The sequence below is a fragment of the Ochlerotatus camptorhynchus genome, unplaced genomic scaffold, assembly GCF_037179485.1.
Source record: "Ochlerotatus camptorhynchus isolate MF236.1 unplaced genomic scaffold, CSIRO-AGI_Acam_v1.1 ptg000128l, whole genome shotgun sequence".
Taxonomy (NCBI): Eukaryota; Metazoa; Arthropoda; class Insecta; order Diptera; family Culicidae; genus Ochlerotatus; species Ochlerotatus camptorhynchus.
This window is the reverse complement of record NW_027040618.1, coordinates 4,554,774-4,571,646: the sequence shown is the minus strand read 5'-3', so window position 1 is coordinate 4,571,646 and position 16,873 is coordinate 4,554,774. Positions and strand designations below refer to the sequence as shown.

General features: G+C 38.8%; 1 protein-coding gene and 2 pseudogenes across 1 annotated transcript; 1 reads left to right on the top strand and 2 right to left on the bottom strand.

Moving 5' to 3' along the window:
* The first annotated feature begins 1,189 nt into the window (after positions 1-1,189).
* LOC135700085 (uncharacterized) lies at positions 1,190-2,242 on the top strand (annotated as a pseudogene).
* A 139-nt stretch (positions 2,243-2,381) lies between these two features.
* LOC135700084 (uncharacterized) lies at positions 2,382-3,641 on the bottom strand (annotated as a pseudogene).
* A 12,158-nt stretch (positions 3,642-15,799) lies between these two features.
* LOC135700072 (probable endochitinase) lies at positions 15,800-16,500 on the bottom strand. Its single transcript, XM_065220462.1, has one exon. It carries the CDS (start codon positions 16,482-16,484, stop codon positions 15,891-15,893), a length of 594 nt encoding a protein of 197 aa, XP_065076534.1. The 5' UTR covers positions 16,485-16,500; the 3' UTR covers positions 15,800-15,890.
* Between the last annotated feature and the right edge of the window lie 373 nt (positions 16,501-16,873).

Below are 16,873 nucleotides of genomic sequence, written 5' to 3'. Positions count from 1 at the left end.
TCTTCGTCCGGAAGTGTAAATGAAGCCGTTTATTAAAGCTTTGATGTCGTTTCAAATATAATATGGACATTAATTCACCACAAGCGCGCATAAGCTTTCAGTCATGTGTGACCAACAATGGTGGCCTCCTCGTATCGGTCCATCTTCAGTGGCGTGGGTAGTTTTTCGGGCAGGATTTGGTCTGATCTACAGTAAGCTCTGAGATGGATCAAGATTCAATAAATATCTTGGATATCGAGAAGAGTACAGCTGTTACAATGAGTATGCATTAACTAGATATTTGTTCTTTAAAGGATACAAGGACTAACATTTCCATAGCTCAACATCCTCCCAACAAAGAGGTATATCTAGATGCCGTTTGTGACTATAATCCGAAAAGAAGGAAAGCAAAGTTCGGACTAGTTTAATCTTTGATAATAATAGTTGATTAATAGTTCAATCGTAATCGTAATTCTGTTTTGCATGAGAATTGATAACCGAACAATTCGTAGTTATTACTCCGCGATTGAACAGCTTCTTACGGTCATTTAGAAGGGGATAGATTGTACCGTAGCTCAAAACCGAGTACACTTTTAAGTAAAACTTTTAATTTAAATAATTAAATCACAGACAAACAGACATAAAACTCGCAATTTGTTCATCAAACAAGCATTTAACGGCCAATTTAAAAGTATCGTAGTTGGTAGTCAATTCCCTTGCGTTTGACGTTTATACACTAGCGCCATCTGTTCAGTGTACTACCCACCACAGTGTACTCAACAGATGGCGGTAATGTCTTAGCGACGATGTTTTACAGTGAAAAATATTCAATGTGTTATGTCTGTTTATCTGTGATTAAATGTTAACTGTCAAACGTTAAAATATAAATTTTTAATATTAAATGAAAATTTCAAATAGTAAAATTTAAATTATGGAAGTTGAATTTAAAATGTTGCATGTTCAAGTTTAAATTTTATATTATAAATGTTGTATGATATTGCGCCGCTTATAATTTATTAGAGTCTGGCGGCGATTATAATGCGCTTGTCAATATACTCGCATGACAGCCGCAACGTTAAAGTCATTGTTACTTTTCAGTTGAGTTTTTTTTCTTTTGATAAATAAACAAAACCTAACGTGAAGTTGATACACAGATAGACTGCTGATTCGTAAATTAGATTTCAATAATTATTTATTCAACCTCAAGGCTATGGCCGATATTCAGGAGAGAGTTTCACATCAACATGCATCCTCCAACACAGTATATCATTGTTTATACGGGTTCTACTTTTTGGGCCTTAAAAAAAGCCAGCTGGCAAAAATATATGCGAAACATCCGTCGACAATCTCAAACTGGATTACATTGTACGACCAGAACAAGGTTTTTTTCCCGTAAGGAAAAAGCTAAGGTTTTCCTTCGTTTTGGAGCCGAGGAAAGAACGAGGCTAATTAATCTGTACAAAATGAATCCGGTTATGTTCCTCGATGAAGCGAAACACAAATTCATACAATATTTTCAAAAATCTATCAGCACCGCCTCCATCAGCAGAATTCTTCTATCAGAAGGTTATACCTGGAAGGTCCTAGAACGACGTGCAATCCAACTACGGCAGGAGGAGATCTATCGCTTTTTTACTGAATTGAATGAGACCAGCTAGGATATTCACAATTTACTATTCTTGGATGAGGTCTCATGCGACAATACGAGCATGCTTCGCACTAACGGTTATGCTAAGGTTGGTGAAAAGCTAGTGTACAGAGGAGAATTTGTGAGACGTCCACGTTGTTCCCTTCTAAGCTTCCTCGGTGTCAATGGAATACTGGAAACTTTTTCAACGGAAGGTACATTCACACGAGCTATATTTTTCAATTGTGTTCGACAGCTAATAGGATCTGGAAAAGTGAAAAGGAGATCCCGGAGAATATTCCGTATGGATACTCCACGGGGCCAGAATCCATTGCCACCGATCCATAACGGAATACCTTCGTTCATTGGGAATCGTAGTCATCTTTCTGCTGGCGTACGCACCCTTTTTTAACCCTATTGAATTGGTCTTCGGCTATTTGAAGGCATATCTGAGACGGACATACGTGGAAAATAGTTCCAAGGATATTGCAATAACGATAGCAAAAGCTTTGAATGATTTCAAAGACAGAAGCTGTGTGAATATTTTCCGAAAGTGCGGGTATCTACCTGGGGGGAACTTTTGATCCTAGTGTTGGATTGGGCCAAAACATGAGAGACATTGGATTTTCGAGGTGAATTTGACTAGTGCTGGTGAACTGTTTAAGTAATTTCTGATATGTGATTTTGTGTAATAAAATACTCATTACGAAAATGTTTTTATTGATAATTTTATCCGAGCGTTCGGAAACATAAAAAATTCGGAGTCAATCGCAGTCTATGCATGGTCAAAATCGATGCAATCACTCACAGTTTTGGCTAACTCCATGGAAAAGCGATTCTCATTCGCTGCGACGGAGTTATTCATGACCTGTAGCATCTCTGCATATTCTCTTTGCTTATCCTCCATTAATCCAATCCTTTTTCCCATGACAGCATGGTCATTTTTCAGGTCTCTCAAGATCCTGCTGTAGGCATTGTTGATATTGTTTGCGATCTGTAGATCAATGCGAGCTTTTTCCAATAGAGTGTCACTGTGGACTGGTACAGAGCTAAACAGACTGATCAGATGTTCAGGGGGTGTCTCGTGCATCAGTTTTTCTCTGGCGTCAACTGACTTAGTAGCAATCCAGCTAGCCCAGCCATCCCAGTTTACATCGACGCCGCTCAAGTACCGTCCATGATTTACTTTAAGCTCAGCCATGATCTTACACACAAAAACCAAAAACTCTGCTCCAGCGCGGTCTTTTTCCAAAGACCGTATCAAGCTCTGTTCCAATAAGTTCTACCTGTGAAGGCTTGTTACAGAGTCTGAATACCTGTACATAACAACAGTGATTTCCTTTGACATCCAATTTTGCAGCATTGCTTCATCGACCTTCGCTGGACCAAAACTACGTTTGCTAGTTTTGTCTTGAAAAATCAGAAAGTTGTCGCAGTTCTCATAGCATGGAGCTTCTTCGTCCCACGACACTTTTGCAAAAGAGGCTCTATGCCTACATACTCTCATGAATGGTATCATGCAAAACAGCCGCCCGGTGCACAAACTTCGAACAGTAGATCCATATTTGTCTGACAACATCATCGGCACTATCGCCTCCCACAGCAAGAGATCCACAACGATCTTGATTTTTCTGGTTCTTGAAGCGTTTCTCGTAAACTGACCCCTTAAATGTCAGTTTGTGTTTTCTTGATGCAGGACGCTCAGTATCCGGGTACTTTCTCTGAATCAAAAACAAAACACACGCTATGATTCAAGTTACAGGTAAAATCATTCAATGCGAAATACCTTTGTTGAAGATGTTGAAGCTACGGGTTCGAATTCATCCATCAATGAGACCACTGGTTCTGGTTCTGGTTCCACATCCAGAAGGTATTCTTCATTGTAGAGCTCCTGGGAGAAATCGGATGCTTTTCTAGCCGAATCTAGGCTTATATCGTAATCAATTTTGAGTGGATCTGAATATCCATCTTGACCTCCACTTTCTTTTGTATCGTTTTCGAATTTTAATGAGGATACACTTTCAGAATCACTCATTTTTCGTGATGATACTCGCACAATATTCTTAAACTACGGGCAGACGAATATCCAAAACAAAACGTAAATAAATAAACAAATGATTATTCTGGGAAAGTTCGAGATGTTTAAGAGATGAAAGGTGTTTCCGATATTAAAATTGACATTGCGAGTCAAATAATAATAATTATTATTCTTGTAGTGCGTTGGTGTATATTCTGCTTACAAACATTTAACAGCTGACTCAGCACGTCACCCAATCAGCATCTTGAGTGTGCGTGAGCAAATTGTTTGTCTCTTTCACCTTTCTTATTCCGCTGTTTACCGCTCCCTACTTTTGCTTTATCTTCAAAGTGAGCAGTTGGGAGCACCTTTCATATTGAGAACACCTTGGGTGATACAAAGGCATGGAGTCACTTGATTTATTTTTTTTTCCTTTGGTTTGTTTTTTCCGTCGATCCAATGCTACCGACGTGCCAGGAAGGCAGCTCCCACACCTGGACCCTACCTATCGACCCATCAACTCATGAACCGAGGACCAACGGCTTTACTTCCCATCCGAAGGAAGGCGTGATCAGAGATGTTATGCCTCAGAAAATCCCGGCGGTGCCGACTGGTATTGAACCCAGGCCTGCTGGGGTGAGAGGTAATCACGCTTACCACTATACCACCGGCGCCGTTACTTGATTTTTAAACAGTATGTTTTTGCTGATGTTGAGGAACTTTGCGGGTATTATTTCGCTGTTAACCAGCTGTCATCGAAGATAGCCGCTGCTTTTGGATTAATCGTGAGATGTACAATAAATGCTTAGCATTAAATGTAACATTTTCATTGTAAATTATAAAGTTTAAACTTGAAAATGTGTACTAAGCTATAAAAAAAAATTCATTCTAGAAAATAAATTTCAAATGTTTCGTATTAAATTTTGAACACATGTTAAATGGAAATTTAGCAGTTCAGCTGTTCTGTCTTTGCATTTTATCTTCCCTTTGTTTGTACGTGCTGGCGTTCCACCTCCCGGACGAATGTTGTCATTGTCGTGTTTGTGCGTTGAGGTTGTGTTTCAGAAATGCAATCGAAGTGTGCCGTGGCCGTTATTGCAGCTGGGTGGCATCCCTATCTCATTTGCCTTGCCTTGACAAGGGCTAACATCACTGCGGGCCCTCAATTCGTGAGCCCCACTGACAGCTGTTGAATTCAGTAATGTTTGTAAACAAACATCGTGCAGAGTTAGTATCCCTAATAAAAAAAAATACCATAAACGAACGATAACCCAAATCATTGAACTATTCCACAAATGGTTTGGATGATACCCCGAACACGTCGTTAAGCAAATTAACCATAACATTTTTATTAGGGATAGTTAACAGTCAGAGTGCGCAAATCGAGGTGATCGGGACTAAAAGTTGGTGTTTTTGTATTTTCCAGGTATTTGTGGAAATTAACGTTGGCAAGAAGGAATTCCTGAATGTGTTTTCAGTTTTCAAGAAATGTCCAAAATATATAAAATGTGTTCAACAGTGTTCAATTAGTTCAATTATGTGAACATTTCCATCAAATTAAGTGCACTCCTCGTTTAGTTTGGTTTAATTTCCCTCAAACAAAATCTACTTGGTTAGTTTTTGCCTGTTTGTTGGTTTAAATGGAATAAATGTCTTACTGTATAATGTCATCCTAATATCCAAGTAGATACCGATCGATCGCCTTATTAGATCCATTTTATGATCTTCCACAGGTGCTTCATGATCCCGAAATTCTTCGAATAAGTGCTGATAACCATTTTGTATGCGGAGAAGGGAATTTGCGAAAATGATATTATAATATTTCCCCATATTTAGTTTTTGCTGGTCACCGACGAGGATCTGTAAGGTAAATGATTCAATTAGAGTTAAAACTAGAAACCTCAATATACCTTACTTTAAATTCAAATTCTGCTGCTTTACAGATTGAGACTAAAGATCTTGTAGCATCTCTGTTGGCAATTATTGAACAGATTTGGCACTTAAGTTCGTTTACAAGTTTTCGGAGCACTTCCAGAGCATATGTATCGATTACTGCGTTTAAGCCGGCATCCAAAATGAAGTTATTATACTCCAATTGGAGTTGGTCTCGATGAGTTGGATCCAATTGTTGGTGTGTTCCAGAGCTTAGAGTTTGCCTTACCTTGTTTGAAATGCTTAGGGCTCCTGTATTTTCGAAATTTTGGCAGTTGCCGTAAGCCGCATTTCTGATTTCGTTATGGACAATCAAGCGTTTGTAGCTTTGAATTGTATGGAGTTGGGATTATTATTCGAACCATTCTTTGATCGGATAGCTCCGAAAAAATGTTCCAAATGGTCCTGACTAAATCGATACGTAAAAATTTGTTCGAGCTCTCCGTTTCCTTCGACGTATATCCTGAAGATGTTCTTGAAGCTTTCCAAAGCTACCAAAAATCCAAGAAAGCCTGTTTTGCAACGAGATTGTAGAATACTGGATCCATCTGAAATTTTGAGGGCTCTTATGTAATCTTCGATGTAGTTGAAGGCTTCGTGGTAAAGGTCAAAGTTTTCAAAGACAAAGGCTTTTTGCAACATTGAGCATCGTTGTCCATGCTATTCATCACGTCGAAAAGATCGTTAAAAAGGGACAAAAACTCCACAGTTGCAGTACAGTTCTTAAATTACGGATCAATACCACTCAACCGATTGAGTGCCACGGCGACGCTGTTGCTAATAACTTGAACGGCCAGCAGTACCTTCATCTTTGAATTTTCAAAATAAACATTACGGTCACTTAGTTTGGGAGCTAATTTAAGACCAATTGTGTTTTGGTACTGATTCAATTTCTCTATATATTCCCATTTCACCAAACCATTTTTGGAAATTAAAACGCGTTGCGAATGTAGGGTATTTCGTACAAGCTTTAGCATGTGCACGGTATCGAGAAGCACATGCACGTCGTGTCGTGTCGACGAAGGATGCTGGAAACACGTTTTAAAAGAAGTCGAGTTTCCACGAATGTTACAGCCTAGAGCGTTCGCTGCTGCTAGGTTCGTAGCAGTACCATCGAAAGTAAACGCAACAATTTTCACGCCCGCATCATTGAGACAAATCAACAGGGTATTGATTATGTTTTTTTTTCTCTTCAGCGTTAAGGCCGTTTATTAGGAAATAACCAATTGGTATCTTCCACGATTGTTGAATGCCAGTAACCATAAAAACGAGCGCTTCTTTTGCTGCTGGTGCCTGCTCAAGAGGTCCTGTTCCTCGAACCGAATGATCAACTATGCCTTCTAGTTTTTTAGTATGCTCGTTCCAGTTTACCTGCTGCCGTATGGCCATTTCATCCATCATTAAACAGCCAAGCAGCGTTGCTCCTTTGGCCTTCATATCGGCAGCTTTCTGTTTTATAAGGCATCCAAAGTTTCTTTGGTAATGCCGGGCTCACCATTTAGGCTTTCATACCACCTGATTATGGTACGGAGGTGTGGTAGTGTATTGTTGAATACACTACGAACATATGAATACGCTTTTGGGGAGTAGAAACAACAATCAATACGAAACTAACGATTTTAAATTGGCTCACCACTTTAGTAGCCTATTGGTCCCAAGCAAACGATTAACGTACCCTATTCTAGTTGAAATTCTATTACTACACTATGTTTGTTTTGATTCGCTATGAAAGTTTGACAGATAACATCAGGGGTGAGTGAAATAGCTTGGGACTGCTTGGGACCGTTGTTCTGGTACTGAGTGAGCCAAAAATAATAATGATTTTCTTCGGGACCCAGTGGTCTTAGAGTTACCTCTATGGTAGAAATGCAGTGTCGTGGCGAATCTACGCAATGCATCACTGCAAACTTGCTTTTTCTTACGTGAGCTTAATTATTCGAATAACGCATGATTGGACGAGAATTTCTAGGAAAAATGAATGCTTAACTTAATTTGAATTTAAATTTAGTTATTCAAAGTTTTTACTTTACCTGTAAAATTGGTCTGTTTGCATCTGATACCAAATTCTTAGAGGTGATGTTATTTACAAGCTCCTGCATACTGCCCAATTGATCTCGCAATCGCTTATTCTGACCTCTCAACAATTTTACTGTCTTTTGCGAACGAGATAGCTGCGCTTGGACTTTTGGAAGAGCGAGAAGAGCTTCATCGGCTGTAACGTTCATATTTTTAATATCACCGGCATACCTTACACGCTAACTTGAAAGTACCCATTAATGGTTGAAAAAGACCCATTTTGAAGAAAAGTGGCTTAACTCATTAAATGAGTAAATTTTTTACCCATTAATGAGTATCTGTTACCCATTAATGAGTAATTGTTAATCATTAATGGGCAACAGATACTCATTAATGGGTAAAATTGTTTAATCATTAATGAGTTAAGCCACTTTTCTTCAAAATGGGTCTTTTTTTACTCATTAATGAGTACTTTCAAGTTAGCGTGTATAGTTCTAACATAATACATAACATGTTTTTTATTTATTTTACCTAGCACGATATATAACATAAAAACACAAAAATGAATGTACCTTCTACGTTTTGGAGCTGTTGGCACGACCAATTCGCCTACATCAGGTGTAAAAGTAAGTGAATGCTGGTTAATGGTAAATCAATGAATTAAAATATTTTGGTTTTTCATCATAGATTGAAAAAGACTGAAACATACCTTTCGGAGCGTGTGTTTCTTGCCAGGCTTGAACTGTTTTCAAATACCACTGGTGTGGCTGTTTTGTGCAACATTTTTTTGCCATTGAGGTAGTAAAAATCATTCTCACGGAAGTGTCTGGAGCATATCCGGACGGAGTTAAACATAATTTCATTAACAGCACTCACTTTTATGTTAGCGCTCGCAATCGAATCAAGCCAAGCAATTCGACGTTTTACATCATCGATGTTTCGAAAAGTTTTCCTGCTGCATCCCATCCCGGTACTTGTACCCATGAAAATCACTCTTACATGTAGACACGAAACACTTCATGTAAACATCGTAAATCAAACGAACCGAACGAATTAAATGAAATTTTGGCAAACAAATGTTTAATATCCGCAAAGTTACCACATTTTTTAAGTGATCAAAATCACAACAAAAGTAAATCATCACATCAAATTTTGACGTTTGGAATGTGCGAGATGTTGGCTTCAAAAACATGGCGCCGTGTCAGATACCTGCGTTATTGGCGTTGACGGCACCGTCGGAAAAATTGCTCTTCCAACAAATTTAGACAGTTTCTTATTGGAATTTTTCGGATGAAAGGATAGTACAAAGTCCGCCATGTTTCACGCACAGTCTGACGTTTGCTTATGGATTTTCTCATAGGAGTAAAGAGCTACAGAGTCGCCGTCAACGCCAATTAGACGCGTGGGTTTTCGGTCGCTGGAGTTACCATATCAAAAACTTGAAAAGGAGGACATTTTATTTGAGGTTTGGAGATTAAGGAGGACAATGATTCCTTTTCTTAACATTAAAGGAGGACAATGAGTTTTTATCAAACCTTTTAATAATATTTGCGCTATCACAAAATTCATGATTTGCGAAGGTTCAATTGAGATTGTTCGTAACTTGTGGTAGTTATCAATTCAATTCATCTTCTCGTTATACTTCTGAAAAATGCATCAAACTAGCCTTTACAATTCATGTTTGATACTTATAAATGATCTAGTCTAGTTGATTTGCATGAAAACTGCAGCTTTATAGCATTAAAACCATCCCAACTTTTATCATGTACAAAAATCAGTATACATGTCATCGCTGATTGAAACCAACATGGAACATCTAAGCAACCTGTTAGTTTTACCAGAGAGTTTTTTGAACATTATTATTTATTTTCGAAATGTCAATTTTAAGTAAAAATTCAAAACAATGGATGAATTTTCACTGATTCTTCAAAAATAATATATAATGTTCGAAAATCCCTCGATCGTCCGATTTTCGAGAAGTTGTTTGTTAAAATTTATTCCTGGGTTGTCTGAAATAAGTCTGGTAGAATAGCAGGTTTATTTGAAAATTTTTCATCTGTCAAATTGAGGGTAAAATTCACGAAATGGACAGCAACCTTGACCGCAGCCTAAATGTAGGGGGGTTGACAGCTGTAGTATACTCCTAGTACCACCATCGAATGGTATTTGCTAGATAAGATGAAGTTGCGACATAATTAAACAAATAGGCTCTGCAAACAACGCTCTTTGAAAACAATGTTATTAATATGTTACTGGAAAAATGCAAGGATTAAAAAGGAGAACATTTTTGGGCAAAAGGAGGACGTAGAAAAATTATTGAAAAAGGAGGACATGTCCTCCTTTAGGATACCATATGGTAACCCTAGGTGCGTCTTACATACAGTGTACTGGCGAACTGAAGCCGTTGTGTCGCGAGTGATTGGTGATGGAAAGTGGATGCAGCCCTTTTTTTCTGTGTTGAGATACCTCTAGGTTGAGGCTAGAGTGTGTTTCGTGGTTGATGGGGTTTGCGCTGCTGTGTAAGAACCGAAAGGCGAGAGTGCTGTTTTTAACACCGGTTGAAGAACTAGCGGCAGCATATCTATTGGAGCTCTTCGAAATCAACATATCGGGTGAGATCTTTCCTTAATTTTTCTCGTAATCCCATTTTATTGTTAGTCATGTTAGTTATACATCACACTGTACACTTTACTGTTACATCCTTACATTATTAGTAATTAGAGATAAAAATATATATTTGCTTAATACAACATTTAAATTTCAGTGTTTCATCGACTTGATATTGTGAGCTGAGTAAACATAGAGCTGCATCTTATTATAAGTTAAATAATCATTATTTTCATTGCAGAATATAAACTATTTTATCTATATAAATTTATATTCACTATTTCATATTTAATGTTCTGATATATTTAATTTCTCCATTACATAAACACTGGGTTGGGAGGGAGCATCAGGGTATCATTTGACCTGGAACTGGACGATGGAGTGGTATGACAACCGGAGTCTAGGAGGGAATAAACACTATCATTTTCTTTATCCTACCGATTCGATTGTGGTGGTGTGAATTCTACTTCAACAGTTTCAGTGAAACTGACGCGCCCTTCTTTACAAACCATCCTGTAGGAAGCTTAATAAGTATTGCGAATTGTGTTATTCGATTTCTTGGATCGTACCGTTGGAAGGAGGATCATAAATTCCAGTGGATTTCGTGTAAGTGTCTCGCTTACGGGTCCACACCTCCGTTTTTGGTCCTTTATACAGCGATATTGTGAATTCAGATCGGTAGCTCAAATTGATCTTGCTACTAAGTGGAGCTGCACACAAGACAAGATCTTTGAAGGGATGGTGGCTACCTTACATACATACATATAACACATGTTAAATGAAAATTGGTTAAATGTTAAACTATTATAAATATAAAATGTAATATCGAAGTACATTTTTATACTTATCATTAGTGTTGGAGGGGTTCGCGATATTTCACTAAGTTCACCAAGGGAAAAGTTCGCGAGTCATAGTGAATTTTGCGTGGTATAGACTCGGTTTTGGCTACACTTATTCAGTGTGTTTTTTTAGAAGAGATACGAAAAACATCGAAAAGTGATAGAGATAGAGAGAGAGAGAAGAGTATTCCACTACAGATGCCGATTATTCAACAGGACTCAACGAGAATCGATATGACAAAGATTCAGCAGCAAGGACGCAATACATAAGCGATGAGATCTAACTGATTACAACTAGATATAAAATTATGAAATGCATCCTACTAGGGTAGACGCTCCTATAGTTGCGGTACGTTAGAAGCGTTAGGTTCCTATAGTTGTGTATGGAGACTCAATACACAACTATAGGAACCTAACGCTTCTTACGTACCGCAACTATAGGATCGTTTACCCTAAATACGTGCCATCTACAAAGTAGGAATTTCTTTGATGATGGAAGTGTACACGCAGTACAGGGGGTAAGACACTCTGCCACCTTGTGTCTGTGCTTATTGTGTTTCATGTGTGTTTTTGTGTGTCGGAATGCGTTTCTGGGTGTTTCTCCGCGTTGACCGAGCTGTCAAAATTACAACCGAAAAAATATTCTTACTGGCAACCATATCCTCGACCATAACAAAACGCTGAAAATTAATCATTCGCTGTTGTTTGCCTAATGCAAAAAAGTACTGTGGAAGTATTTAAGTAACGTATACGAATATGACACTTCACTGCAGAAGGAAGACGAATGGCCACGTGCCATCCGGAAAGGAGGACCAAAAGCAATGGGAGCAATCCTACCCGCAGTAGAAGATAGAATTCTGGTCGTCAGCCATAGTTACACCTCCAAGGGCAAATGCAATATGTCGTGATTGGGTGAGAACCTACTTAACTGACATTCAGAAATCAGAAACTGTTCCGTTCTTGGTTTTTGACAAGACATCTTCCCGTTTTTAGTATCTGTTCCTCCTGATGCTGCTGCATTCTTGGATCTCAACCGGTTCCGGACTTCCTCTTTTTCGGATTGGAGGTTTTCAATCAAGATCTAGAATGTTTACGTATCCCGGCTATTACAGGACGGTAAGATGTCTTAGCAGTGGTGCCAGAATTGATTAAAACATTTGCTTATCATGCGGTGGAACGGTGTTTGAAGTGTGTTTATGTGGGTGTTAGCACAATGTGGCAGAGTGACTTACTTCCTGACGCAGTAACAATATACATTAGGGTGTTTCATTCTGGAAAAAGATTGATATTTTTGATAAGCCACCCCCTAGTTCAGTTCATAACACAAAACAAACATCTGTGCAAAGAATCAGCTAAATTGGTCAACGTTAAGAGGTCGCGCCAACGATTTCAATTTTGTTCGGGATTTTCGTCAAATTAGAATGGGAGGAAAAGATGATGACCCATTAAAATCATTCTATATTTTTTTCCTAATGAACCGATTTGAATGAAATTAAAATATGTTATACTTAAAACTATAATGAACAACTTTGTTGAAGACTGCAAGTCGATTTGATGCTTAAAAACAGAAATTGGTTTTCGGAACTCAGATTGCAGATAAACCTTGATTTGAGCAGAAAAGCAGGTATGCTGATAGGGCATATTTCATAGTATGCTTTGCAAGATATTTTTTTTACCTGAATGTTTATAAACATATTGTGCTGTCATCTCTGCATACAATAGTGCCATGGAGTTGAGAAGTGATATGGAGAAGCGGTTGATTGGTCAACCCATTACCAGGTTCACCGGTGGAACACTTCCGAATAACCGAGAAATACTGCAGCTCTTCTTTTTTCATCGCGCACAATCTCGCTCTACGATACGACATCGATCGTCGCCTGTGTTTTAAAACACTCGATAAAGTTTATCCTACACATTCAATAAACCTTAACTTTTCGTTGTACACTTCAGAGTATGGATTGATAGTTGCTGTTTGATTGATACGTTTTCCAGCCCTCTCCTTGATTTCTGGTTCCTTCAGACTCTTACCGCCATCACATGCGTCGAAGTTGTTCATTATAGTTTTAAGTATAAAATATTTTAATTTAATGTAAATCGGTTCATTATGAAAAAAGTTAGAATGATTTTAGTGGGTCATCATTTTCTCTCATACTAATTTGATGAAGATCCCGAACAAAATTGAAATCGTTGGCGCGACCTCTTAACGTTGACCAATTTAGCTGATTCTTAGCACAGATGTTTGTTTTTGTGTTATGAACTGAGGGGGTGGCCTATCAAAAATATCAATCTTTTTCCAGAATGAAACACCCTAATTTACATTTTATATCGGTACTACATGTATGTGGGGCTTGTTGTACGTGAAAGTAACCTCGGAATAGACGTGAGTGACCTGGCATTCTAAAATGGGTTACTGAATCTCAACAGAGCTATCACCTTTAAACTTCCGGGCTAAAATTGTTTGCAATGGGATCAGTATAAGATAATAATAGATTATATTGCAAAAAAAATTCTTCCATAAAAACACTGCCCGACACTGGAAGTTGGATTGTATACACATACATATATTTTTATACTTATCATAAACATTTTTATTTATTGAGAATGTATCATTCTAAATTCAAACCTTAAATAAGAAATAAGTTTTTTGTCTAGTACAGTTCAGTGCGAATTTACCTTTTTAATCGCAATATAACGGTGTGTGTAAGTGGTTAGGAGGATCAAAAGTGGTTAAACTTTAAAGTAAAAAAAAAAAATGTTGGAAAATATAGAGCAATTCTATGGGTAATGAACAAACGACCCTGCTCGACCCTCCTTGATATATGCACCCAAACAGGAGATGTTTGATTTGCTTACAATTATGTGGGATTTATCATCGCATGATGTTAGTGGAGACCACATGAACGGAAGATGAGATATACCGAGCTGCGGTTCAATGCAAGAAAATTAAAGATCGAAAAATGTGGAGTGGTACCTTCCTTAGCTCAGTCGGTAAAGGCGCAGCTACAAAGCAAGACCATGCTGGAAGTGGCCGGGTTCGATTTCCGGTCCGGTCTAGGAATTTTTTGCTGTTTTACATCCTTTCAGGTTCAAGCAGAACGATGAGCAACTAAGGGGTACTCGATTATGACGACTGGGTTTGCGGAAGACGTTTATTTCATGAAAACAGTCATAAAATTATTATTTGTACATTTTTCTAAAGGTTTTTTTTATAGAAAATTTGAAAAGCATTTATTTTAGCAGATTTGTAAAGTAATATCCTATCGATTGGCGTATTTGGTTTTTTATTTCTACTATACATGACGAAGCTACAAGCGTTCAAAACCTTACACTATTTCACCACACATATTGTTTTGCACCTCAATATAGTCGGCAAAAACGTAGTTCTACGTCAAAAAACATTGAATGTAATAAATTATTACTAATAATGTTTTGCTTTGTGTCCCCCTCTAGTAACCACCAAGCCCGCAAACTACCCGATAATCGCCCTTTTTAAGGTTTCCGAACTTCATATCAGTCGTACATCAGCCTTATAAGGCAAAAAGAGCGATTAGCGGGCTTGTTGGTTACTTGGGTTTTCTAAAAGTAAATGATAATAAATAGATGAAATAATTCAATTTCGTGCATTTGTATTAAATTCACTTAATCGTATTTGAGGGCATTCGTGACTGTGAACTAGTGACCTTTAGCTTTGAGAGACATGGACCACTATTCCGGGTGAAACATTGGATTTTCCGCTTCAAATATGCCCCCTGTCGGTGCACGCAACCGTTCGCTCTACTCAGTCCATCCTGCTGGCGCTTACAATACCCATCGTCCACCACGCTGGCGATCTCATGCTCCGCTCGGTTCGGAACGTGAACATAAAGGTTATCGCATATCGACGAGAGCTTATGCTGTCTCGCTTCGATTCGTCGCTGTACAGTGGGAACAGATTTGTTCGCTATCGCCAGCATTATCCAATGCTCTCTGAATGTATGCGATAATCAGGAAACACGGGGACGGACGAAGATACGTACAAACTAGGGCTTATTGTGTTGATTATAATAATAACGATAGCATTGATCATTAAAAATTTATCAACATTCCCGGAGCAGACGACGAGATGACAACGGGCGGTCGGAAATCAGCTTTGGCGAATTTATATCGCGGTGATAGTCTGTTTTTGTTGTTTGGGGCTTTAAGCTTGTGTAGGTTCAGCTGATAAATTCAACAGCATGCCCCAAAGCTTTGATAAGGTGGTAAATTATTTAATCGATGTCAAATCGAAACATGCCCGGCGTGGCAGAGAGCCGTACAGAGCAGATGGTGTTTGTTGTCGGTTCGAAGGTTCGTTAGGTTAATTGGGTCGTGGAACCAGCAGAGTTGTTCATTGTTGGTGGTATAGTTGGCGACGAGCTTTGAGGGTGCTATATTTTTGTCTCTTAGTTTTCATAATGGGCCGAGGCCGGCGCCGGTGGTGTAGTGGTAAGCGTGACTGCTTTCTAACACCCCGATGGGTCTGGGTTCAATCCCAGCCGAGGTCGGTGGGATTTTTCTGAGGCATAAAAATCTCTGGTCACGTCTTCCTTCGGAAGGGAAGTAAAGCCGTTGGTCCCGGCCCATGTGTGTTGAATGGGTGCGATATCCTACGCAGGTGTGGAAGCTGCCTTCCTGCACATTCGATTGCCATCAATGGATGGCAATCGATGTTCGTCGGTGATTGGCACTAGATTGCGGAACAGAGACCGACGTTAAATAAAGGAAAAGATAATTGGCCGACGGTTCATTGACGTCAGATATTGATTGAATGGGTGATTACATTTTAGGACTTTATTACAGGAAATTGCAGTTCAATTACAAATTATATTAGTTAAGATAGGATGGGCAATCACAGCTAATCTAAATCATCTATCGAATGCAGCTTGCAGGTTTCTTTTAGTCCAGGTAGACACACAGCGAATGGTGCGTAGTAAATGTATCCTTCCAGGCAGTCGCGAACATAGGCACTGCCATTGATGCAATTGATAAATTTAGTGCAATTACTTGGATGTGGAATACGTCCATTCACTACAATGTTACAGTTGACTACTGGTTCCTGCGTCGTCGTAGATTCGGTGGTAGACATATCATCTTCTCCAGTTCCATCTTCCAAATAGGGACACGTGTTCTCAGTGAAATCTTCACAAACTTCCTTAGCCGCATTAAATATAAAACCCGCAGGACACAGATATACATTCCATATGGAACCAAAGCGACAGTTGTATGCCCCGTTGCAACACGACGGGAAGTAATCCCAAACTCCATCTTCTTTTCCGCTGCACACTGAGTTCGTGGGGAAATCTTCCTGATAGAAAATATCACACCACCGAAGTGAAAATAAATCTATATCGGATCGTTTCTTCAGCGCGAGCAGTGCTCTGGAATCAACGACGATCTCACCAGCGGCGACATAGCCAACCAAACAAATCAGAAGTAAAATTTTGCTCATCTTTCCTCTACTTGACTTCAAATTGACCTACGAATTCTTACTGAGCCGCGCAAATACACAACAGCTGATTTTATAGCGAATTAGTGTAGCCAATCGCAAGTTTATGATCCTATTCTGGGGTATCTATTAAGTGTCACGTTATCATTGCCAAATTGAACACAAGACAATGATTCAGGATACATATTCCATGGTGGAACTCGGTAGTTGGAATTTTTTCAGGGGTATGTGGGTTGTAAATCAATAAAGTGATATCGGACGTGCGTCGGGATATAGGTACTTAATCTGGTCGATTGGGAGTGGCGTGGAATTCATTGATGTGGTTGCTGCATTCTCAGTTTGAGTCATCAGCAATAAATTCCAGTTTGGGCGAGATTTCTTCTAGGTATTTG

Excerpts from the sequence above, each read along its gene's own strand:
- LOC135700072 (XM_065220462.1), bottom strand. The coding sequence starts at position 16,484 with ATGAGCAAAATTTTACTTCTGATTTGTTTGGTTGGCTATGTCGCCGCT.